General features: G+C 39.3%; 1 protein-coding gene across 1 annotated transcript; it reads left to right on the forward strand.

The window, feature by feature from the left end:
- Positions 1–1,786: 1,786 nt before the first annotated feature.
- On the forward strand, positions 1,787–23,743 carry TLX1 (T cell leukemia homeobox 1). The gene is made up of 3 exons (XM_077455331.1): positions 1,787–2,470; positions 5,051–5,288; positions 21,087–23,743. The coding sequence occupies exons 1-3, from the start codon at positions 1,999–2,001 to the stop codon at positions 21,307–21,309; spliced, it is 933 nt and encodes a 310-aa protein (XP_077311457.1). The 5' UTR covers positions 1,787–1,998; the 3' UTR covers positions 21,310–23,743.
- Positions 23,744–27,180: the final 3,437 nt, after the last annotated feature.

The raw sequence follows: 27,180 nt of genomic DNA on the forward strand, positions 1-27,180 counted from the left end.
GGACTCTGTATGGCTGTGCTCTCTATGAGGACTCTGTATGGCTCTGTTCTCTATGAGGACTCTGTATGGCTGTGTTCTCTATGGGGACTCTGTATGGCTCTGTTCTCTATGAGGACTCTGTATGGCTGTGTTCTCTATGGGGACTCTGTATGGCTGTGCTCTGTATGAGGACTCTGTATGGCTGTGTTCTCTATGGGGACTCTGTATGGCTGTGTTCTCTATGGGGACTCTGTATGGCTGTGCTCTCTATGAGGACTCTGTATGGCTCTGTTCTCTATGAGGACTCTGTATGGCTGTGTTCTCTATGGGGACTCTGTATGGCTGTGCTCTGTATGAGGACTCTGTATGGCTGTGTTCTCTATGGGGACTCTGTATGGCTGTGTTCTCTATGGGGACTCTGTATGGCTGTGCTCTGTATGAGGACTCTGTATGGCTGTGCTCTGCATGAGGACTCTGTATGGCTGTGCTCTGTTCTCTATGAGGACTCTGTATGGCTGTGTTCTCTATGAGGACTCTGTATGGCTGTGCTCTGTTCTCTATGAGGACTCTGTATGGCTGTGCTCTGTTCTCTATGAGGACTCTGTGCGGCTGTGCTCTGTTCTCTATGAGGACTCTGTATGGCTGTGCTCTGTTCTCTATGAGCACTCTGTGCGGCTGTGTTCTGTTCTCTATGAGGACTCTGTGTGGCTGTGTTCTGTTCTCTATGAGGACTCTGTGTGGCTGTGTTCTGTTCTCTATGAGGACTCTGTGTGGCTGTGCTCTGTTCTCTATGAGGACTCTGTATGGCTGTGCTCTGTTCTCTATGAAGATTCTGTATGGCTGTGCTCTGTTCTCTATGAAGACTCTGTATGGCTGTGCTCTGTTCTCTATGAGGACTCTGTATGGCTGTGCTCTGTTCTCTATGAGGACTCTGTGTGGCTGTGTTCTGTTCTCTATGAGGACTCTGTGCGGCTGTGTTCTGTTCTCTATGAGGACTCTGTGTGGCTGTGTTCTGTTCTCTATGAGGACTCTGTGCGGCTGTGTTCTGTTCTCTATGAGGACTCTGTGTGGCTGTGTCCTCTATGAAGTCTCTGTATGGCTGTGTCCTCTATGAAGTCTCTGTATGGCTGTGTTCTCTATGAAGACTCTGTATGGCTGTGTTCTCTAAGAGGACTCTGTATGGCTGTGTCCTCTATGAAGTCTCTGTATGGCTGTGTTCTCTATGAAGTCTCTGTATGGCTGTGTTCTCTATGAAGTCTCTGTATGGCTGTGTTCTCTATGAAGACTCTGTATGGCTGTGTTCTCTATGAAGACTCTGTATGGCTGTGTTCTGTATGAGGACTCTGTGTGGCTGTGTTCTGTATGAGGACTCTGTGTGGCTGTGTTCTGTTCTCTATGAGGACTCTGTGCGGCTGTGTTCTGTTCTCTATGAGGACTCTGTGTGGCTGTGTCCTCTATGAAGTCTCTGTATGGCTGTGTCCTCTATGAAGTCTCTGTATGGCTGTGTTCTCTATGAAGTCTCTGTATGGCTGTGTTCTCTATGAAGTCTCTGTATGGCTGTGTTCTCTATGAAGACTCTGTATGGCTGTGTTCTGTATGAGGACTCTGTATGGCTGTGTTCTCTATGAGGACTCTGTATGGCTGTGTTCTCTATGAAGACTCTGTATGGCTGTGCTCTGCTCAGGGCTCCAGTGCAGGGAACTCCTTGCTCCTCATGCTGTCATTCACATTGGTGTTGTCAGCAAGCAGCCAATGAGAGATGAGGGCGGAAGAGCCCAGCTCCTCTCTCTCTCTCAGGCCTCCTGGCTGTGTGATTGATGTCCCAGTTTGCACAGCGAGCACTAACCAAATGTAAAAAGCACCCTCCACTTTAGCTCTTCCTTTTTGCTCTTTTTATCCAGCCTCAGGAATTGGAGACAATTGAAGCGAGACAAAGCGGCCTTTTTCTAATCTGATAAGTGATCAGAGGTCTGGGCTGGAGCCCCAGTCGTGGTGGTGTGGGAAGGATCTTCTACAAGCATGGATCACATAGGGGCTCATCACATCCACCAGAGCCATGCAGAGCCCATCAGCTTTGGGATTGACCAGATTCTGAACAATTCAGACCAGGGGAGTTGTATGATCTCCGGCAGCAGGCTGCAGGATTCAGACTATGGCTTGGGATGCATTGTCAGCAGTGCCTACAACACCATGACCGGCAACTACAGCAATAACAGCACCGGGGGATACAACAACAGTGCTTGCAGCATGGCCTCCCTCACTGGCTCTTACAATATGAACATGGGCATGAATATGAATGGCAACAATCTCAACTCTGCTGGGGTTATTCGGGTTCCTGCTCACAGACCTTTAACTAGTGTGCATCAGCCTATTTCCACTGGAATGCCAACTGTGCCCAGTATGGGGGCAATGAACAATATGAACAACCTCACAGGACTAACCTTCCCCTGGATGGAGAGTAATAGGAGGTACACTAAGGACAGGTTCACAGGTAGGTGAGCATAGACTCTGCTTGGCAACTGTCCTACCTGAGACTGCTCAACATTTCCCAGTTCCCTGTCTGCTCTCTCTACAGCCAGGGGACACAGAACATTCTATATACTTGTATATCTAACATAGCTGGAGGTTCTCCAAAGAAGGCCTGAACTAATCGTTTTGATAACAATAATAAAAAAGAATAAAATATATATGAGAACTATATTGGACATATTTACCCGGCATTTACTATACGTAGAATTATAATGTTATCCTCAAAACATAATCACTATATATATATATATATATATATATATATATATATATATACATATACAATGTAGGAATGCATTAAGTTAGACTTAAAACTATATGCTTACATTACAATATATTTTACATATAATATATATATATATTTTATATATAATATACATATGGTATTAGCTTTATTATTAATAATATTTACGTTTTTATCTGTTCTAGATAATATTAATAATAATATTAATACAAACAGTATATATAAACACTACAATATATGCACAGTGCATTTAGAAAGAATTATACAAAATGAATTATATAACATTAGTTGCACGTTTGACTTTTTTAATCATATATACACACACATACATACACATATATATATATATATATATATATATATATATATATATATATATATATATATATATATATATATATGGAATTTCTGTAATCAGACATATATAGATTATACAATTTTTATTTAATATTCCTTAGGTGTATTTTTGGGTGTTTGTACAATCAGACATATATAGAATATCATATTCTGTATATAATGTTCTTTGAGATGTATTTTTTGGGTGTTTGTGCAATCACACATATCGGGTACGCATAGCTAGGAATATTTCTATACAAAATTGGAAAAATTAATTACACAATAGCTTGTTTTCTTTTATAAACTATATGTACACTCTGTCATCTGGGGTGATTCTGATATCATTATATATATGACACATTACTGAGAGACTCAGTTAATTTAGAAAAATTGTGTGGTTAATATAATGTAACATTTGTAAGAGGGAAAGGTTTGATCCTACGGTGAGATTATTAGGTTAGAGAGCTACACATTCATTACAGACCGGTCCAGTCTGAGATCCACAACAAGGATATATATTATATTATATTATATATATATATATATATATATATATATATATATATATATATATATATATATATATATATATATATATATATATATATATATATATATATATATATATATATATATATATATATATATATATATATATATATATATATATATACTCCCATATGTTAATACTGTCATTGTCAAGCTCAATCCAATCTATTTTAAAGATTATTATTATTATTATTATATTTTTCCTGGGTAAAACATGGCCACCGCTACCATAGAGCAAATTCCAATCCAAAAACGTGTAGAAAAAATAATATTTTGAAACTATAGAATAGGCATGGATCTGTAGGAAAAATGAAGGATGAAACAATAGATAAGAAATAAAAGAATATATAGAAAATATAGAAGAGGGGAATAAAAATAGAAAAAGGTTGAGATATATTACAAAATACAGAAGAGGGCATAAGTGTATATAGGAAAAATAAAAAAATGTAGAATACATAAATATTTAGAAAATACAGAAGAGGGCAGGGAAATGTAGAACATTTGGAAGTGGGTCTTAATTTATAGATTATATACAAAGGCCATGACTATGTATAAAATACAAAAGTGGAGGGCAAACATATATAGAAAACATAAAATAAGTAAATCAAGCACTGGTTATATAGAAGAGCAGGCATAGAGCATATACAGTATACTCATTTATTGGAAGGTAGATTGATATAGAAAAATAAGAAAATAATGCAGGAACATATAGAATCTACAAAAGGGGACTATGATATAAAGAAAGTGTCCAGGATTAGAATAAAAATAGAAAGTCCATAACTGGGCTGCAAACAGAAGAGGCTATATATTTAAAAAATATAGGCGATCATACTTAGAAGGTTAATACCTCCAAACAGTCAGCAGGACATGTATAATCTACAGACACCAATGTTGGCTGCATTCATACAATGCTAACATCAGGATAGGAAAATATATTTAGGAAGTGAGAGTTATTTTCAGTTGAGTCCAATAAGATTTGAAAATTACAGTCACATGGCTAAATATTTCTAAACTTCCAATGTATCGTTGAGATTTTTCTGCTGGTTGATTGTACAGTGTCAAGCAACCTGAGAGCCTAGGAAGTGACTTTTTTATATATATAAAATGCTATATATTAAAAATAATAATAATAATAAAAAGATATATATATGTATATATATATATATATATATATATATATATATATATATATATATATATAAAATGAACGAACCCAGCTTTGAAATAGCTGTGAACCCACTGACTAGTATTGAGATTTGTGATTGTCATTATTGGATTAGTGCCAGCGGCAGAGAGATATATAGATGCCAGTGCTGAAGGGGGTGCATGCTGGGGGCTCTGCTTTGTCTGTGCCATGCTCTGTGACTCCTGCTCATTTTGCTGCCTGCTTTTGCCATCTGTTTCCCACTCTAGTGGCCCTCTCACCCTTCACTGTAACACGCCGTATAGGTCACCCATACCAGAACAGGACGCCCCCCAAGAAGAAGAAGCCCCGCACATCGTTCACCAGACTACAGATCTGCGAGCTGGAGAAAAGGTTCCACCGACAGAAGTACCTGGCATCGGCCGAGAGGGCAGCCCTGGCCAAAGCACTTAAAATGACAGACGCCCAGGTGAAAACCTGGTTTCAAAACAGAAGGACTAAGTGGAGGTAAGTCACCTACCCACCTTCTCTAGTTATGTTTTGGGGGCCCAAGGTAAAGATCACCTTGACAGCTTCCCTGTGAGGTTTACATATTTGCTTTTATGTGTTTTTTATATATAGGGAATGCTTCTTCCTGGAAAATCAGGACTGGGCCCAGAAATTTCACTGGGGGATTGTATAATAAACTGCTATCTAGGCTTAGATCTCCATTAGATCCCAGTCCAAGATTTAGCATTTGAGAAGTTTACCTGGGAACTGTTCTGGGTCTGAGGCCCTTTTTGTCCTGACAGTTGACACTATGAATGTCATGCCTTATTTACAGCAAATTTGTGTAAAATAGAGATTAAAAAAAGAAAATTTACAAATATTGGAGCTACTCTTGTGCAACCTGGCAACTATCGTACAGGTAAAATGAAAGAATCCAACAACCTATCCTTATAGAAGGATCTGGGCTGCTTTGTACAGTGAAATAATTATAAACCACTTTTAAAAGTCTCAGTTAACAGAATAATAGTAATAATAATAACATTATTATTAACATTATTATTATTAACAATAATAAGACAGAAAGAAAGAAAGAAAGAAAGAAAGAAAGAAAGAAAGAAAGAAAGAAAGAAAGAAAGAAAGAAAGAAAGAAAGAAAGAAAGAATATATATAATAAATAGATAGATAAATTATCTCCTCTCCTGTGTTCCTGTGAATAATTTTAGCTTATTTCAGTTAGCTGTACAATATTGTGCTAATGAGTCAATATTATATTTTTGAGAAATAGATAAAATAAATCAACATGACTATTTCCATAAGTATACAGATCTAAATGGAAATTGTTTATTGAAGGCAAGTACAGTTTGCTTTTCAGAATCCTGTGACCCCATAGCAAGTCAGAAATCATAAACTGGTATTGTTTTTTCGGGATCCTGCCCTCTCCCCATCATGTTAAACCATGGAGCAGGTTGTTCACTCCCTTGAGTGGTCTTCACTCTCTCTGGATCCTATAATAATTCACTACTGCCCTATACTCCCAGCATAATCCTGGTTTATGTTCACCACCTTCAGGAAAACCTGTCAGTAAAACCTTTAAAAAAACATATTATTATATTGGAGTGCACCAATTATTATTGTGATTTTATTTTCATGCTTTTTTCCCTTTTTTTTTACCTGCTGATCCCGCCATTCAACTTCCTTTAATAGACCGGGCTAACCAACAAAAGTGGCAGTTAGTGCTCGCAATGGTCAGCTTTAATTCACTTATATAAAATTTTTCCAAAGGGATTTTTTTTTTTTTTGCTGTAACTGATTTATTTTGTTTGTGAAGTCCATCATAATCTACTAGTGCATCTAACAACCCCCTTATTCCCAGATAGACAACCCTGCTTTCCAAAGGTGGCTCCATTGCTCTTCCATTTAGAGTGGAGACAACTTAGGAACACCAGGTGAAAAATGAAAGAAAAAGTCTAAAGTAAAACTAATACAGCTATCATATTTAAGGATTGATAAACTGTAATATGTCATTTTTGTTTGTTTTTGGCTTTAATATCGCTTTAAACATTGTCAGTGGCAGGTTATGAAAATGAGCCACAAGTGCTGGACAAACTCTTCCACAAAGGCAAAAAAATCACTGTATGCAGCTGTCATAAAAGTTCAGAGAAAGTTCACATAGTTTTCCTATGTGTATGTCTCTATGCGATTATGTAACCTATGTACAGTATACAGTGTGTGAATATTGATATCTGTACATCCCCCCTCCTCTTCTTACATTATACTAATTTTATTTTATTTTGTAAACAATATGATGACAGTTGTTTTATGTTTTAGAAATATAGCCTATTATGATACATTGATGCCCTATTTATAGCAATTTTATAAGTTCTATACAAATGGAAATTGAAGACAGGGAAGGCTCCTGGGCCACTGCAGCTCTGAATGAACCCCTTCAGCGCTGCATGAGAAGGGCTCTATAGAAGCAGAGCTGGGCAATGGACCTTGTCCTCCATAGGAAGAACAGACCTCTGCAGCTCCACCATACATGTGAGGACATGAAGCTGCTGATCTCACTCTTCTCCACTTGTTTTAACTGATTTCCAGCCAGTGAAGTGGCTTGACGACCAGCCAACCACTGTAGCCCTTGGGGCTTTGGGCAGGAATGGGTTAAATCAATGACATCAGGGAATATTACTTTAGGTTACAGACAAATGTATCATCTGGTAAGGTTAATAAAGTGTAGATGTGGGGGTGTCTGTACTGTAGATTCAGGAAGGGTATGTTGTCACCATTGCCTGGGAACCCCAGTTAGTTTGGGGCATCTGGGATGTTCTGTGTTCAGAAGGAGCTGCAATTAATTCACACAATTAAATGGCTTTTGCTCGGATCTATAATTATCAGCGTGATTACAAGAGTTAATTAACCCCCGAGTGCTGAAAAACTGCAATTCTCTATCAGGGGTGCCATTGGATCATATAAGCGTGTTATATCATAGGTGTCATTGGATTTTCATGTCTTCTATCATGGGAGCCATTTGATTTTCATGTGTTACATATCATGGGTGCTATTTAGATTCTTATATGTTATGCTGAAATGTTGTGTGTGTGCTATATTGTGGGTTCCATTGTAGGTGTATTTTCTATTGTGGATTCTATTATGCATTTTTTTCTATTGTGGTTCCTATTGGAATTTTATAATTGTTTTATAGCTTAGGATATTTATATACGTTTTCTATTGCGGATTCTGATTTCCATATGTTTATATAATTGGCGCTATTGGATTTGAATGTGTGTTTTATTTTATGGGTGCTATACTGTATGTTTGTCAGCAAGTCCCACAATTCTTATAGAAAGTGTTAGGTGCCATAGGTTGTGCATTATATTTAGCAACATTATGGCAACACGACAGGACTCACTGCTAGCCCCGTAATCTGCAACTTTCACCACTTTTTTATTGCACCGTTTTTAAATGGAATATATATGTTTTTAAATGGAATATATATCTATATCTATCTATATATATATATATATATACTATAGAGCTCACAGGTGCGGTACAGGGCACTACAACAGTTTTCCAGTGCTTGCAATCAGGCCTTCCCAAACGACCATATATAGGTGTCCGTTTATGAAGCAATGATCAGTGGAGATCCAGAGGATCGCCGCTGATCACAGCCCATAAACAGTATATAAACCAGAGATAATCGGGGGGAGATGTGTTTGAACTTGTTCTCCCGCCGATTATCTCCGCACATGGAGAATCCTCATAGACTGACACAGTAACGGTCTGCGATCTCAGCGCTTCACTTGTGATCTGTGTCAGAATTCACACGCCCCGATTCACCAACTCAGAGGTGGAGAACCGGGGAGTGAAGAGGGAATCGGGGGGATCTGAGGAGGAAAGAGGAAGATAATTAACTTCCTTATGCCTCGTTCAGACCCCCCAACACTGTAACCATGTCCCCCTGTCATATGTATGTGTATACATATATATACATATATATATATAATGTGTATATGTATATATATATAATGTGTGTGTATATACATGTATATATAATGTCTGTGTGTGTATACATGTATATATTATGTAGGGGGACGCTTTATTTCACTAACATTAATCACACCGCGTGTCAGTGTATTGAGCTGTGATAATTTATCACTGCTTAATATATTGACATCTGTGTGTATCAGTGAATTTCTAGTACTGTAATCTCGTAAAGTCTCACGAGATTACAGTATTAGGGGCCGTTCTCCAGTGTTAGAAGCGTTTGTAGATCGCTTCACACCTCCAAGGGTGAAACGATCTACTCCGCTTCATATAGTGGCACACAGAGGAGAAAGATCTCCTATGTGAATGCCGGAGAATGAAGCAGTGAATAGATTTCACTGCTTCATAAAAGGACACCTTAGAGACAAATCCAGGGATTGCTGTACTTAAAATAATTTATTCAAGTATATTCACATACAGATAAATTGCATATGGTTCCAGTTACGCAAGCAATATACAATTTATCTGTATGTGAATATACCTGAATAAATTATTTTAAGTGTAGCAATCCCTGGATTTCTCTCTCTCTCTCTCTCTCTATATATATATATATATATCTCTATCTATCTATCTATCTATCTATCTATCTATCTATCTATCTATCTATCTATCTAAACATATGTGTGCAAATGTGGTATAGATTAATAAAACTAATACTAATGGGATGAAGATTTTTTTATTTTTTTGCTAATAATAATAAAAAATAATAAATAGTAATAATAATCTATTTCTATTCATTGGTGCAATATATCTTTCAAATGATATATGGTAAGCTATGAAGTCAGTAATTGGGGACTAGTGACGTGCCCAACATTGCTTGGTTATCTGTGTTCTGTAATGGAATTCACAAAACAAATCTGATTCGGAATACTTTATTATGTTCTAACTGAAACGATATAAAAATAGATAAGAAACCAACAATAATAAAATGAGGACATGAGAGGGTCACCTCAAAGTTCCATAATGTTGATGGTGCTAATGCCCTTATATATACGTAAATGTAATATTATTATTACTATTATTTTATACTGCTATACAACAATTATATTCCGTTATTTATAGCCCTTTTCTTTACACAATTTCCTTTTTAAATAATTTATGTGCACCAGGGTTTATTTAACAGGAAAAAACTGTGTGTGTACATCTAATTCCCCCTTCTTTTTATATATATATATATATATATATATATATATAGAGAGAGAGAGAGAGAGAGATGTATATATATATATATATATATATATATATATATATATATATATCTATATATATCTATATAGATAGATCTATATATGTGTATTTTTTTTCTTCTTTAAAATAATTATGTTATGTTTTAATATTAACTACATCAAAGCGACTTGTTGTTATTGTTATTATTGTTATTTTATGGGTCAATGAACAATGTATTTAAAGTCTTCTTGAATACTATCCAAATATTAATGACAGTCTTTGGTAAGTTCGTATCCCCCCGGGAAATCAATATAAGACATGTAATTGAACTATATGGTGGTGGATGTATTTGTATGTATTCGGCTGATATATGGCTCCGGTGTGGACAGCGATATTAATAAGGCTCGGGTGTCAGTAATTAGCTGGGGTCACACACGTTTATATGGATATTGACTGTCACCCAGGGGCTGTAATAAGGTTAGAGCCGTCCACTGGTGTCCTATCTCCATACAATCCCCTATGGAGGAATCCCTGGTCATTATCTGATAGAAGATCAGGATGGAGATATCACATACATAGGACTCCCCTCTGCTGCCATCTGCCATATACCGAGGACAGCAATCACCTCTCCCAACAGATTGTATAATGTCCACCTATGGCCAATAATGACATAATATTATATATATATATATATATATATATATATATATACACACTAACCCTGTGTATGAGGACTCCTCTCTGCTTTATAAATATAAGTATGTGCAATAAAAAATAAAAAACTCTATTTACCGTATCTGTCTATTCATATCCATTCATTGATCCGTATCTAATATTTGGCTTGACTAATAATTTCAAAAGTTGTATTATTACAAAAATTATATATAATTTTATTCATGTTTAATAATTAATTGTTATATTTCTTTCTAAATATATATATATATATATATATCATTTTTTGTTCTCGTACATACATAAAATATGGAATCATTCCCTAAAGTGAGTCGCTATTGGCTGGTTAGAGACGTTAATTTACTTACAATGGAACCCTTTTCCGGTTAAAGGGAATTTAGAAAACAATTCCCTCCTTATCAGATCTGGAAAACAGAATCCAACATGCGTTTTCTGCTCTAATCATAAACGTTAAGTAAATCGTCCCCCACACTGAATACCTAGACCTATAGTAATGGTGAATGAGGATCTCTGAGTGTAGGAGGCAGGCACAGTGGTGGTGCATACCCCGGGTGTATGGGTAAGACAAGCATAGCAGAAGCTGCCAATACCCCCCTACCCTACATGATCCCCACTCATTGCCTTCCTTGTAGGTACATTTATCTGAGCCCAACTCTGGCATAAAATCGATGTCAGCTGGGATATGACATGCCATGTCTGCAGAGAGAAGGCATTGTTCCTCCTCATTATTGTACAGGGAAGCATAATTCTGCATTGGGGATAGAGCTGATATTCCTGTGTGTGTGTGATGGCTTCATTGTACACATTGTGGGTGGATTCTTATACATGCTAGAGCTGCTCTGTACAAATAAATGCTATATTACTCTAGCTGCATTACTATACACACACAATGATACATACAGTGACTGTAAACATACCTGTACTGAACACTTTTAACAATATAATTGAACACACAATGTACCTATACTGACACACACACACCATAACAGTATAATTTAGTATACAATGTACCTCTACTGACACACACACAATCACTGTATAATTCAATACACAATGCACCTGTACTGACTTTAATTGTATAACTCAATATACACTGTACCTGTACTGACACACACACTTTAATTGTATAATTCAATCAATATACACTGTACCTGTACCAACACACACACACTATAATGGTATAATTCAAAACTCAAGGTACCTGTACTGACACACATTTTAATTGTATAATTCAATATACACTGTACCTGGTACTGGCACTCACACTATAACTGTATAATTCAAAACACAATGTACTTGTACTTAACACCCTATGACTGTAAAATTCAATACACAATGCACCTGTACTAATACACACACTATAACTATATAATTCAATACACAATGTACCTGTACTGGACACACACACTACACATTGTACCTGTATTGAACACCCTATTACTGTATAATTCAATAAACATTGTACCTGTACTGAACATACACAATATATATGCACTGAACACATTAAAGCTGTGTCTTCATGCACAAACCTGTACTGACATATTCTGGGGTTCATTTACTAAAACTGGAGAGTGCAAAATCTGGTGAGGCTGTGCATGGTAACCATGGATGAGCTCCGGCGTGTTCGCACAGCCCACGTGCAGAGCCCCCCAGGAAGTCGGCACTGCGCTGCATTAATCACATGCAGTGAGACATTTCCCCATCTCTGCAGCCATGCATTGGGACAATGTCTCACTGACTGTGATTAATGCAGCGCAGTGCCAACTTCCTGGGGGCTCTGCACGTGGGCTGTGCGAACACGCCAGAGCTCATCCTTAATGGTAACCAATTGGCTTTTAACTTCAACTTGTTCAAATAAGCTATGACCAAACAAAAAGAGAAGAAATACCTGGAAGCTGATTGGTTTCTGTGCAGCGCTGCACCAGATTTTGCACTCTCCAGTTTTAGTAAATCAGCCCCACTATGACTGAATTTCTGTACACAATGTAGCTATACTGAACACACTGCAATTGTATTAACATATACACTGGGATTGATTTACTAAAACTGGAGAGTACAAAATCTGGTGCAGGTGTGCATGGTAGCCAATCAGCTTCTAACTTCAGCTTGTTCAATTAAAGGGGTTGTAATCCTTCGTGTTATTTCACCTTAAAACCACTTAAGGACCGAACCTCTTTCTGTGATTTGGTGTTTACAAGTCGAAAACATTTTTTTTGCTTGAAAATTACTTAGAACCCCCAAACATCATTATATATATATATATATATATTTTTTTTTAACACCCTAGAGAATAAAATGGCGGTCATTGCAATACTTTCTGTCACACTGTATTTGCCCAGCAGTCTTACAAGCGTACTTACAAATACACTTTTTTGAATTAAAAAATAAGACAACAGTAGCCCAGTTTTGTTTATATTGTGAAAGATAATGTTACACCCAACATGTCACACTTCAGAATTGCGCCCGCTTGTGGAATGGCAACAAACTTTTACCTTTAAAAATCTCCATAGGCAACATTTGAAAAATTCTAAAGGTTGCATGTATTGAGTTACAGAGGAGGTCTAGGACTAGTATTATCGCTCTCACTCTAATGATTGCGCTGATACCTCACATGTGTGGTTTGAACACCACTTTCATATGTGGGCCCTACTCACGTATGCGTTCGCTTCATGCTCGGCGGGACGGGCACATTTAAAATTTTTATTTCTTATTTATTTTACCTTTTATTTTTACACTGTTCTTTAAAAAAAAAAAATTGTGTCACTTTTATTCCTATTGTAAACATCCTTGTAATAGAAAAAAAAGCACCACAGGACCTCTTAAATATGAGATCTGGGGGTCAAAAAAGATCTCATATTTACACTAAAATGCAATAAAAATGCAGTAAAAAAAAAGTCTCTGTAAGAGCTATGGGCAGAAGTGACGTTTTGACGTCACTTCCATCCTGCAATGGTATGGAGACAGTGGGGGCCATCTTCCCCTCACTCATCTCCATACCTGAACAGAGAGAAGAACCCGGTCGCCTCCGCCACTACCGATGGCTCCGGTAAGTGGAGGGGGCACTGGAGCGTGGCGGGGGGCCCTCTCCCGCCACCGATAAAAGTAATCTTGCAGCGAATCCGCCACAGAGACCACTTTTATATGAAAGCAGACCACCCGCTGAAGAAGAGGATACTGGGGTTATGGCAGCTACGATGCATAACGACGGCGGCGGTCCGTAAGTGGTTAATACATCCTATGCATTAAGGTGAAAAAACTTCTGACAGTGACTGGCCCCCCAGCCCCCCCATTTTACTCACCTGAGCCCGTTTTTTCCCTCGGCAGAGATGCACTAACCTTCTCTGCCTGGGGTTCTCCTCTCTAGATTGGATAAATTGATACAGAATCCAATGATGTGGGAGGAGCCGAGTCCTGCATTCTGTGTCTATGACACAAATGCTGGACCCGGGAGCGTGCCTGCAAGGTGACCCCCCCCGGGAGAGGGCTTCTCTGCCGGGAGACCCCAGAAGAGGATGATCAGGGTCACTCTGTGCAAAACGTACTGCACAGTGGAGGTAAGTATGACACGATTGTTATTTAAAAAACAAAAACAAAAAACAAGGGTTTACAATCACTTTAAGCTTTGACAAAAAACCTGGAAGCTGATTGGTTTCCATGCAGAGCTGCTCCAGATTTTGCACCCTTCAGTTTTAGTAAATCAACCCCTGTGTTCGATATATAGTTTGTAAGTGTAATAATACTATATATATACTGTGGATTTGATTTACTAAAGGCAAATAGAATGAACCGTTCACTTTGCAAGGGAATTATCCCCAGAATTAGTGAATGAGCTAGACCTCCGCTGTCTTCTGTCAGCCAATTATGTAAAAGCAAAAATGCATTTTTTTTCCCTTGCTCAGGATTTGGTATTTTTTGCAAAGCGAAATTCACCTAATTCACTAGTAAGCTCTTGGGAAAACCCCTAGCAAAGTGAGCAGCCCATTTGCCTTTATGAAATCAACCCTTATATTAAACTAATTGTGGCTGTATCCCTATACACATTCTACACATACACATTCTACAGTGGTATTTACTGTGGAGGCATTTCTGCACACAATAGCTGCACCACACACATTGGAGTCGATTTATTTAAGATGTAGAGGCTGTTTATTTAAATGAGTGACCACTTTACAGAGGGAGAGATTTACTAAAACAGAATATGGTGCAGCTGTGCATAGAAACTAATCAGCTTCCAGGTTTCATTGTCAAAGCATAACCGAACAAGCTGAAGTTAGAAGCTGATTGGTTACCATGCACAGCTGCTGACTTTTATTAATTGGACACTTACCTATCCCAGGGTCCAGCAATGCGGGGGATCGAAGACCCTCTCGTCTCCCCCTCCGCTCGTCTGCGCTGGCATTTTAACTGTGAGCGCCCGGATGTGACTTCACAGTCAGGCGCCCACTGCACATGCACGAGCAGCGCCGCGCACTGCGATTGGCCACGCAATCTTCTGGGACCTGTGACGTGTCCCAGATAATTGACAAGAGGGAGGGGGCAGAGCTGATCTCCCTTCCTGAGCCGAGGGAAGTGACGTCAAAAGCCCAGGCGCTGAAGGAGGCAGATTACGAGGGACCCTCTAGCAACAGGCATTTAGAGGTAAGTAAAAAAAAATTTTCTCCAATTTTTTTTTTATGCACATAAATTACATTTTTGGGTGGAACTCCACTTTAAACTCATTTCATGTGTATTTCTATACAAACAGCTGTTATTTTATACATTCGGTATCTGCACTCCTACCACTGACACATCTGTATTCCAATGCACATTGTGGCTGTTCCTGTAAATGTTGTAACTGTATTCCAGAACACCTTGTACTGTACACATTGTAAGTACATTTCTATACACAATGGGACTGTTTAATAAAGATTGTCACTGTTATAGTATGTTACAGGTATACCCCACTTTTAAGTACACAGTGGGGTTTATTTACTAAAGCTGGGAAGTCCAAAATCAGGCTCATTTCTGCATAGAAACCACTGACCTTCTAATCCCAGCTTGTTCAATTAAGCCTTTTTTTTTAATAAAACCTGGAAGCTCATTGGTTTCTATGCAGAAGTGAGCCTGATTTTGCACTTTCCAGCTTTAGTAAATAAACTCCATTGTGTACTTAAAAGTGGGGTATGCCTGTACTTTGTTCCACTGAATTCCTATTATAATATACACATACTACTGTACAGACTGTGAATCCACACTGTACACATAGGGGTTTTGTTTCTATAGGACAGGTTGTAGCTACAGGTACTGTGTACACTGTATCAGTTTATACCATTCTTTGTATTTATTTTCGGTCTGTACTGTGTGCACTGAGCCTGAATTCCTATAGCTTGTAGCTGTATTTTTATGCATGTTGTGCAATACATAGTGTAACTGATATGGAAGTTACATTCATATGCACCCTGTGGCTGTTTTATCTATATGGGAATGTTGCGGCTGTATTGTTAATAATTACTGACTGTAAAGAGCATTCCTATGTACATTGTAACTGCACATTGAGGATTGTAGTTTCACTAAAAAGCAGGTATATGACCTATCCAGGCTGTAGTTGTATTTTTTTAGTAGAATAGCATACTGTCCAGGCTGTAGTGTTCTTATATAGACATCAAAAGTGCATTACAGATTGTAGTTATATTTTTGTGTACAATTTAGGTGAATAGGTTACATTGCAGAATTAAAAGAGAAGTATGGGTTTGGGGTTTTTTCCTCCATTATACTTACCTTGGTGGATGCAGCATTGGTCCCATGCTGCATCTGTCCCCCAGCACATCTACACTGAGACCCGAGTGATCAAACATCGCCGATGGCTTGGTTCTCACAGATCCCCAAATGGAGAGCTGCAGACTGTCAATTAGCATCTCTCCGCTCTGCTCCTCCATGCTCATTGGAACGCTGAGCTGTGGAAAGGCGGGGAGCAGCCCCGTCTCAGCCTCTCGGCGAGCTGTTGAGAGCCTGAAACGGGTGTCAGTCCAGGCACCTGGTGGATTCAGACTCTGAGGTCGGGATGACGTGGTGCCCGCACTGATCTCTGTGACGTGTCACAGGAGTGCAAAACAAACTGTACTCCTGTAATCCATAGGAGAAGTACAGCTAAACGGGGTTGTAAAGACAGAAGGTTTTTTTGCATTAAGATAAGAAGCCTTCTGTGTACAGCAGCCCCCGCAGCCCCCTAACACTTACCTGAGGTTCCTCTCTGTCCATGGATGTCCACGAATGTCACAGCCGTATGCGATTCTCCTTCCTGATTGGCTGAGACACAGTAGCGGCGCCACTGGCTGCCGCTGCTGTCAATTAAAGGGGGTGGGGCAGAGTCGGGGCTTTGTTTATGAATGGACAGAGGGAGCTGGGACTCGGCTTGGGTGCCCCCATAGCAAGCTGCTTGCTGTGGGGGCACTGAACAGGAGGGAGGGGCCAGGAGCAGTGAAGAGGCACCCGAGAAGAGGAGGATCCGGGCTGCTCTGTGCAAATCCACTGCAACAGAGCAGGTAAGTATAACATGTTTGTTATTTTTATAGGAAAAATAATGAGCCTTTACAATCACTTTAAGTTGTATTTCTAAGTGCATTGTAGATCTATATTGTACTCTGTAGTTGTATTTTTATGTACACAGTAGGTGTATGTTGTAGGCCAGTGTTTCTCAACTCCAGTCCTAAAGACGCCCCAACAGGTCATGTTTTCAGTCTTTCCATTAATTTGCACAGGTGATTTGATCAGTTTCACTGCCTTAGTAATTACAAAAGCCATTTCATCTGAGGCAAATCCTGAAAACATGACCCGTTGGGGCGCCTTGAGGACTGGTGTTGAGGAATACGGTTGTAGGCTTTATGTGTATTCTTATGTATGTTGTAGATGTACTGTTCAGACTGTAATTTTTTTCTTATGTACATTGTACCTTCTAGGTGTATATTGCAAACTGTTGCATTCTTATGCAATCTCTTGGTGCATGTTGTAGGCTATATGTGCATTAAGTTATGTAGATGTACTGTTCAGACTGTAGTTGTATACTTATGCACATTCTAGGGGATTGTTTTACTAAAACTAGTGCACTCAGAATCTGGTGCAGCTGTGCATGGTAGCTTCTAAATTCAGCTTGCGCAGTTAAGTTTTAGTAATAAAACCTGGAAGCTGATTGGTTTCTAAGCAGAGCTGCACCAGATTTTGCACTCTCCAGTTTTAGTAAATAACCCCTGTAGGTGTATATTGCAGACTGTAGTATTTTTATGTACACCCTTGGTGTATAGTGCAGGCTGTAGTTCTATTCTCATATACACTCTATATGTAAGGTCAGCCATAGATGGTTTGACTCTCGGCCAGTTCAGCAGGAACCAACTGAGATTCGAACCATGTATGGACAGACTGAATGTACAAAATTGATCGATCAACTTGGGTACAACCAGCATGTTGGATATACTTGCGACTATCGCTAGTGGCTGCTACAGTCACTGGCAATAATAGTCTTCTCCTGGGAGGGTTGGCTTCCCCATCCCTCTGCCAAGAGAATACATTGGCTTGGTGGGAGGGATTCCCCTGTCAGCATTGTCTATGTTGATGGGGCAATTGTGGTTGCAGGAAAGAAATTTGCACTGTTTATGTCCTGCCTAAAGTTGTAGGCTATATGTGTATCCTTTGTGTGCTCAGTAAATGTATTTATTGTCTTATCTAAATGGTATATTAATCAGATTGTAGTTATATTCTTATGGAAATTGTAGGTGTACTTCACAAAGTGTATCGGTATTCTACAGATTTTATCTATACACACTTTTTACCATTGTATACAATTAAATGTATGTGGTTTGATTTAATTTTAAACACAAAGCATTATTAGCATAAAAAGCCACAATGCTACAAAATAATAGTAAAACTGGTCTCTTGTTTCCTTTTTTCTTTTTGGTGTGGAGAACAATGAGACAGTTTCAGTGCATTTATGTTGCTGAAATCCCTTACTTAAGGTAAAACAGAACTTGTATTATGAATTGCATTATTTATTGTAACCCAAAATAGAAAATTTACTATACCACAACTTTTTTATTTTTACGTTTATTTAAACTGCAAACATTATTTTTGTTTTGGATAGGGAAGGATCAGAATCTTTGGTGTCTATTTATGAAGCAGTGAACAGCGCTGATCCTGAGGATCACAGTCCATAAACGGTTTATGAAACAGAGATAATCGGGGGAGAACGTGTTTGAACATATTCTCCTGCCGATGATCTCCGTACACAGAGAATCCTCATTGACTGACACAGAAACAGCCAGTTTATGAAGCTGCGATCTGAGCGCTTCACTGGCGATCTGTGTCAGAATTCACCTCGCCGATTCACTAGCTCAGAGGTGGAGATTCAGAGAGTAAAAAGAGAATCCCGGGGGGAACTGAGGCGGAAATAGGAAGATTATTAACTTCCATCTACCTCTATCAGACCCCCCAAGACAGTAACCATATGTATACACATATATATATGTGTGTGTGTGTATAAATATATATATAACGTGTGTATATATATATATATATATATATATATATATATATATATATATATATATATATATATATATATATATATATATAAATGTATGGGGACTCTTTATTTTATTAGCATTAACCACGCCGTCTGTCCGTGTATTGAGCAGTGATAATTTATCACTGCTTAATAAACGGAGATCTCAGTGTTTCTGAGAATTTCTGATACTGTAATCTCATAAAGTCTCATGAGATTCCAGTATTAGGGGCCGTTCTCCACTGTTTGAAGCGTTTGTAGATCACTTCACTCCTCCAAAGGAGAAGCAAACTACACCGCTTCATAAACTTGCATCCAGAGGATCTCCTCTGACAATGCCGGAGAACGGAGCAGTGACATTTTTTCACTGTTTTATAAACGGACACCTATGTCAGGTTTTTTAATTACTGCTGTCTGCGTCCCCCTATTTGTCTTTATGATCAATTTCACCAGAGTTGTACATGAGAAATAACTAAAAAGTTGGGAGTCATCAGAAGTAGATGTGGACCCCTTTCAGTGGGGACACTTGTTCCAGTTACAACTGTTTGAAAAAGCAGTTCCTCTCAGTTTCTAAATGAGCACAAGGAATGAGTGTGAAGTGTGCCTTCTGTCATCTCCTGGTTTAGTAGAAATCCTATTCCTCTGAAACCCCTCTATCTACTCTATCCCTACTGCTGTAATCTTCTGGTGCTTTGGGGGTTAATAGAGCTGAGGAAGCTGTGACAGGCACTCATCAAAAGTGCTGAGTATGCCCGCTCTTTATGTCCCTCCATTCATAGAAGTTGTACTATAGCTTCCATGAATGATACATACTCTTTGAAGGGAGGGGGTTGAACTTTCATTTATACGCCCATCTTCCATTCATAGATCCTTTTTCATTGATAGAAGCAAAAGTACAACTTACATGAATCCAGGAGGTGGCCGAAAAAAGGGCCAATCTTGATGAGTGATTGCCATTGGCTCTATTAACTATTACTTCTTCTACTACATCTACTGGTGTGCAGTGGCGTTGCTAGGGGGTGGCTTTTGGGGCTATAGCCCCGAATCCAGGGCTCATATCCCAGAGTCTCTGCAGGGGTCCCCAAGGGGAGGGTAGGGGAGGCTCTCTAGGGACCCTGATGCAAAGGGGGGGCTCTTTGGGTACCATAATGCAAGAGGGAGGCTCTCTGGGGACCCTGATGTAAGTGGGGGTCTTTCTGGGGATATATACATACATATATATGTGTATATACATGTGTAAGCCCGCCCAAGCGTATGATTTTCTTTACTACGCTGCTATGGGCTCTAGCCCCAGATCTTTTGTAGACTTAGCAATGCCCCTGCTAGTGTGGAAGGAGGAATTGGATGAGGAACATATCCACTAAACTAGGAGAAAGCAGCACAAAGTACACATCACAATGATAGCAAGTAATCTTCCTGCTGGTTTATTTATTTTTTTAAATCTAGATTTTATTTACATATAGGGCAGATTTAGGAAAATTTAAGTAAAGGTTAACAGTACAAACTGGTGATTTCATTTAGAAAGCTTTTCATTTTAATGGCAGGAATAGTTACCAAATCAAGGAGGTATTGTGTGACTAAAAGGTGTACAAACATATTTGAAAATGATCTTCTTTGTTCTAAAGCCAAGCAATCAACACTATTCAGCCATGTCAAGCTAATTTACCAATATAATCAAAAATATTGTGTGTTTTACCTTATAGCTTTTCAAATAGTACAATTTACATTTTATGGTCATCACATACAATATTATTATAGACAGCTGTAATTGTGTCAAGATATGGTTCTTTAGGGTTCTTTATTAGATTCTAGAAAGCAGAAGCAAAGCCGTTTTAGTTGATGTGCTTGCAGTGAGAATGACATTGTTCTTGTTCCACCTCTAGAAGACAGACAGCAGAAGAGAGGGAGGCGGAGAGACAACAAGCAAACCGGATATTAATGCAACTTCAACAAGAAGCCTTTCAGAAGTCTATAAACCAACCGCTCCAGCCAGACCCCATCTGTGTTCACAACTCTTCCCTGTTTGCCCTGCAGAACCTCCAGCCTTGGTCAGATGACACTTCCAAAATTACCAGCGTCACCTCTGTGGCCTCTGCTTGTGAATGACCAAGGCTTACCAGTAGGAATTTCAGGGGACAACAGACTGGCCAAAATGTATTATTGAACTTTAATTTCAGAGATTCATATGAAACCACAAGACACAGCTTGTCAAAGCAATTCCAACTCCCAGCCTTCAAAGTCACCACCTAGTCATATAAAAGTTCACTCCCCGGTTGGATCCAGACTCTATTGTGCTGTACAATGGTGACTTATCTCTCAGCAGTAATCCTCATTCATGGTTGCCATGCCTAACACCGAGTTAAGAGGTGATGATAACTCAAAGGAGTCTTCCTCCCTGACACCCAGGGGAGAATCACATAAATATACAGTATGTTTTATAAAAGTTAATTGGTTATTAGTAAAATATCCATGTCTATGTGCTGAGCATGCACACTTTTTCCACTCTTCTTTTGGGTGAACAAAAGGCTGTTGGTAAGAAGAGTCATCTCAGATGAGTGATCCTCACCCCAACCTTTCTGGCTGTGGGCGCCTTATAAAGCTCAAAGGTATTAGAAAACAATCCCAATTTCAATTGGAATTGGCAAACGTGAACAATCATAATCGGATGTCTAAGTGTAAAGTTGTAGTTTATAGCTTTAACCTGCCACTACCCAACATTCAAATGGCTCTTTTTTAAATCAACCTGTCTCCAATATGAACTACCTCTACTTTCCCACAGCCACCAATTGATTAAAACCCACGGTTGACAAATTATAGATTTAATCTGATTATTTGCTATGGGGCAATTCATAAAGTCCTGAAGACACACAATGATAAATAGGGCCAATTTCATTAAGCTGATTCAAATTTTCCATAACAACAGTTATTTCCAGCATTGATTAATAGAAGTATCAGTCACATGGCTGAAAATAATGGTTGGCATAGTAAACAACATATGTGTTATAGCTTAGTGAATTGGGCCTAGACATTTCTAATCAGTCCTGTCTAGTTAAAAATAACCTCTTGTGGTCATGTTCTTGTTGAGCTTTCCTATGGGTTTCTATAGGGTGTGCTCATACTGTAAACAGCTAATCAGAACCATGCCTGAGTACGATTATCCCCGCTCCACACTCCCCTACTAGTCTGCACTGACAGCGTGGTTTAAAATAGGTACAGACGTCCCTCAGACCACAGTAATCCTTACTTTCTTGCTCAGTGATCCATGGAGAGATCTGTGCTCAGGCACAATTGTGTTCACACTACTGTAAAGCGAAATGTACCAAAACCAGACCACAAGTGACGCATTCTCAGGAATGGAACCCTTAAATTATAACTAAAGGCAAAACTTTCATGATCATTAAAAGTGAAAGAAAACCCCACATTTTGGGTCCTTAACAGAAAAGTAATGGAGGGGAAATCTTCCACTGGGGACACTAGGTCTGGTGCCCTGGGAGTCCTCAAGGAACTCCCTTAATTTGTAGGGATTTCCTCTCCTTTTCTGTTTGGCTTTGGGATAGGATGTAAAGGGAAATCTCCGCAATGGGAAAAAAAAATAAAATCTGACAGGGGATAGATCTACCCAAAATGGAAACAAAATGTTTTGCCTATAGTTCTACTTTAACCGTTACTGGACACGTTTCAGAGCACTCACATTATACAAATAAACTTGACTAAGCCCTTGTACACACGGTCGGAGAATCTGTCGGAATGAGTCTTATCGGACCGCGTCGTCAGATAATCCGACTGTGTGTGGTATGCATCGGACTGATTCCGTCCGAATTTCCGTCCGACCCAATTTTCCAACATGTTGGAAATATTTCCCGACCAACTGGGCCGGACGGACCTAATCCGATCATGTGTAGAGCATTTTCATCGGACCAAGTGCCACGCATGCTCAGATCAAATTCCTACATCAAAGCTATTGGCTACTAGCCTGAATGTAGTCCCATCGTAACGAAATTACGTCATCACGTTCTGAAAGATCAGATTTTTCGCCAACTTGGCCCGACCGTGTGTATGCAACAGTTTCGGACACAATCCGTCGGACTAAATCCGACGGGCAAAATCCGACGGATTTGGTTGGCAAAATCTCCGACCGTGTGTACAGGGGCTAAGAGGGTACGGTTAAAATTGCCAGTGTGAGTACACCCTTAAGGATAGTTAGTGTCTAGTAAGAACACAGATGAAGTATTGTGGAATTTACTTGAAGCCTAACCCACCAGAAGAGAACAATTAGTCTTAATGGAAAATACGTGGAGCAGGGTGTACTAGAGCTATGTTCACAACAGAAGTCAAAGCTTACTTAGTGAAACAGTTGTGCGCTCAAAAAGAGTGAAGATTCAATTCTCAATTACCCATTCATGTATAGATAAAATGAACAGAAAGGTACTTTTCACATGATTGGACGATTGAAGTGGACCTTCACTCTTTTTTTTAAAGCAAATATTCTCAATTCGTTTAGTAAATCAGCCTTATTGCATGATCTACAGGAAATGCTCCCTAAAGCTGGCCATACATTAATCATTTTTTTCCGTTCAACCAGCAAGTTGGAAAAAAAAAGGATCTGATTCCCCCATCCACACATTTTATATGGATGCAGAAATCACTACCCACTGTGCTATTGTGTTCTGACATCGGGGAGGCTTCTACGCCATCAGAATAGAAAGATCAGTGATGCCGACTATATTCGGCGGCACTGATCGTTTGGGAAAAACCTAACAAGCTGGTTGTACAGAAGTCAAATTGGTAAATCGACTTCTACATACATGGATTGAAATTTGTCTGGTCCCTGCCTAATTTTGATCCATGTACTGTGCCTTTTTGGCATTCACAATACAACTATGACACAAATGAGGTTCAGTAGAGGCATGCCTGGATTTGAAGCTCATCATAGACTTAGTGATACAGGCTTGTTCTAGAGATTGTGTCCTAGTCTTTGAAAGATTTGGTAAAAGAACAAAAATGGCTAAACTTCACATATCTGGATATTTAGCGGATGTGCAAGAGGGTAATAGTATAATCTGGGTGATGGCAGCCTACACACATAGATAAGATTATCGTTTGACAAGACTTCCATCTCTCCCTGTCAACATCCAAGCATATATTAATTTAGCAAGGGAACCATTAGCACATTGTTTACAGGTACACGGTCACCAAATTAGACCTACACACAACCTAAATTATACATAGATATAGGACTGTGCTTTCCAGGAAGGTGTAATATTTTCTGCTAAAGACATCAAGAGTAATTAACATCTGCAAATGCACGTGTACTGTGTATGTCATGGCATATGTGTTCTGTACAAAGAGACATGCAAAAATATATACTGTATCATACACTTGACTTAACGCAGTTCAATTCTTGATTCACCCGTGGTTGCCCAAATGCAATGGCACCGCCATACAGTGACTGCGTCTGATAGGATGCATTGACTGTTTAACCAATCATTTTCCACCTTGCTCAGTTGATTGGGGTAGCCGGGTGGGGCTTGCAGGGCACATTGCAATTTTTTTTAGGTCCTAAGTCTGAGCTGTCTATGGGGGCTTTTAGATTGCCTGGTAACAGGCCTATGCCCATAGTGCAAAGCCATTTAGTGACCTACAACAACCAGCCAGGGACCCTTTTGTGTTAGTATGACCAAACAAAGCTGCATGTAGCTGCCCCCTTCTTGGTTAGGATACTATGGTTTAATGCTCATCAATGCATTTTACACTGTGCTATCCTTTTGGCACTGGCTCCCCTGTTGTCATGAAGGATGACTATATCTCCCTTACTACATACTGTAGTATAAATGGGTAATGTTACCTTTGCCAGCAGTTTTGTTTTTAAAGCTGAACTCCAGCCAGGCATTAAAATCGCCAATAGATGCAGTAATGTATTTATTCAAAGAAGCATGAAATGTAGTTTAAATGTAACTAGTTAAATTGTATCTTGATTTATACCTGTAATTGCCTGTATAGCAGCACTCAGGCTGGGAAAGGGAGGGGGAGGCTTAGGGCCAATCCAATCAGGTGTCCTGCATTCACATGTGATGGCAGGACTAAAAGCAAAGAAATGATCACATCAGTCTCTTGCTGCTCCTTTACTGTCCGATCACAGGCTGGGGGCGGAGACATAGATGTGTTAACTAACTGCAACAGAGACTAGCTGTGCTGTTTGGAAGGGCTATGTAAAGCTCAGAACTGGATGGACAAAAATACAAATAATTTGGTAGGAAGAACAGCCCCATTATATGTAATTTATCATGTATTTAACTGTTTGCCTGGAGTTCAGCTTTAATGAGGTACGGAAGCTGGTTTACTAAACAAGTTGAGAATATTAACTGTGTCTGCTTTGAATACACACTCATGCGCTTATCAAATAAACAGGAATTTGCTTTGTACAAGACTGGGTAATTTAAGTGTTTCTTTACTCAATGTACAGGCATGCCACACTTTTAAGTACCCAATGGGGTTTATTTACTAAAGCTGGAAAGTGCAAAACCAGACTCCTTCTTCATAGAAACCAATGAGCTTCTAACCCCCAGCTTGTTCAATTAACCTCCCTGGCGGTATGATTATTTCCGATTTTAGGTGCTAAAAGCGGTACAATTATTTTGCATGAAAATTTGGCGTTTTATATTGTAGTCCTGTAATTCTTAGGAATAACTTAAATCTGTCCAAACCAGAGTATAGCAGACATCCCGGGTATGATAAAGTTTGAAAAATTAAATCATAAATTATAATATAATAAATAACTATAAATAATTATACCAAATAATAATATAACAATAATAAAAATTATTTAATAATGTAATCAAATCAAAAACACTGAAATTTGATCAGTTGCAGAATTGTCACTGTCATTACTTTTCAGTATTTGATGACGGATCTCCCCACAAATCGCTATCCCTCAATTCTGCGATTGATTACAATTTATTATCGTTGTTTTCTAGCTGGTCTAAAACCTCTTTTGATGTAAAGGGACAGTTTTGGTTGTTATGGACAATCTCCAGTTTCTAGGCAGAAAGAACAGTTTTTATAATATAAAACTGCATGCAGGGTACTGGCAATGTAATCTGTAAGATTACATTATACTGTATGTAATGTGTGTGTTTTACTTTTTGAATTTGGCGCCGTTCAACCGTCCCTGTGCGTCGCAACGCTCGCAGGGAACAGAGCCCGGCGATGTGATACTTAGAGTGGAGGATGAGCCGCTCGCACAGCGGGGGCGACATCGCTGGATCCAGGGGACAAGGTAAGTAAACTCATCCTGGATCCAGCGATGAGATCCCGAGTCTGGCTCGGGGTTACCGCTAATGGTTCTGAATTTTCACCCCGAGCCAGGCTCGGGAATAACGCCAGGGGGGTTAAACTTTGGTAATAAAACCTGGAAGCTCATTGGTTTCTATGCAGAAGGGAGCCTGATTTTGCACTTTCCAGCTTTAGTAAATAAACCCCATTGTGTACGTAAAAATGGGATATGCCTGTATTGAGTAAAGATCCTCAACCCCTTTAGTAAATCACCATTCCTGTTGCTTTGTCCATGCAAGGCAAAGTGACATTACGTACTTATAGCCCAATTCCACCCCTCCCCCCCAGCAAGATATACTCATCTAACCACACTCCTTTGCCACGTCCACCCTGGATAGGCTTTGGTGTTGGAGCTTACCTGGGTGGATGACATTACCCCCCATGGCATGTAACGTCCCCTTTGTGACAGTGTCATCTGCCACTGCACTGTCACAATGTGAGGCCACATGTGGGGAGCCATCGAATTAGTGTGGATGGGTGACCTTTCTGGGCAATTGATTAGAAGACTGTGAGAAACATTTACTAAAACTGGTGCACACAGAATCCAGTGCAGCTCTCCATAGAAACCAATCAGCTTCCAGGTGTTATTGTCAAAGCTTAAGGCTGCATTCACACCTAAGCGTTTTCAGCTCATAAAACGCTCGT

The sequence above is a fragment of the Lithobates pipiens genome, unplaced genomic scaffold (assembly GCF_037356315.1).
Source record: "Lithobates pipiens isolate NorthernLeopardFrog02 unplaced genomic scaffold, aLitPip1_a1.2 Scaffold_25, whole genome shotgun sequence".
Lineage (NCBI taxonomy): Eukaryota > Metazoa > Chordata > Amphibia > Anura > Ranidae > Lithobates > Lithobates pipiens.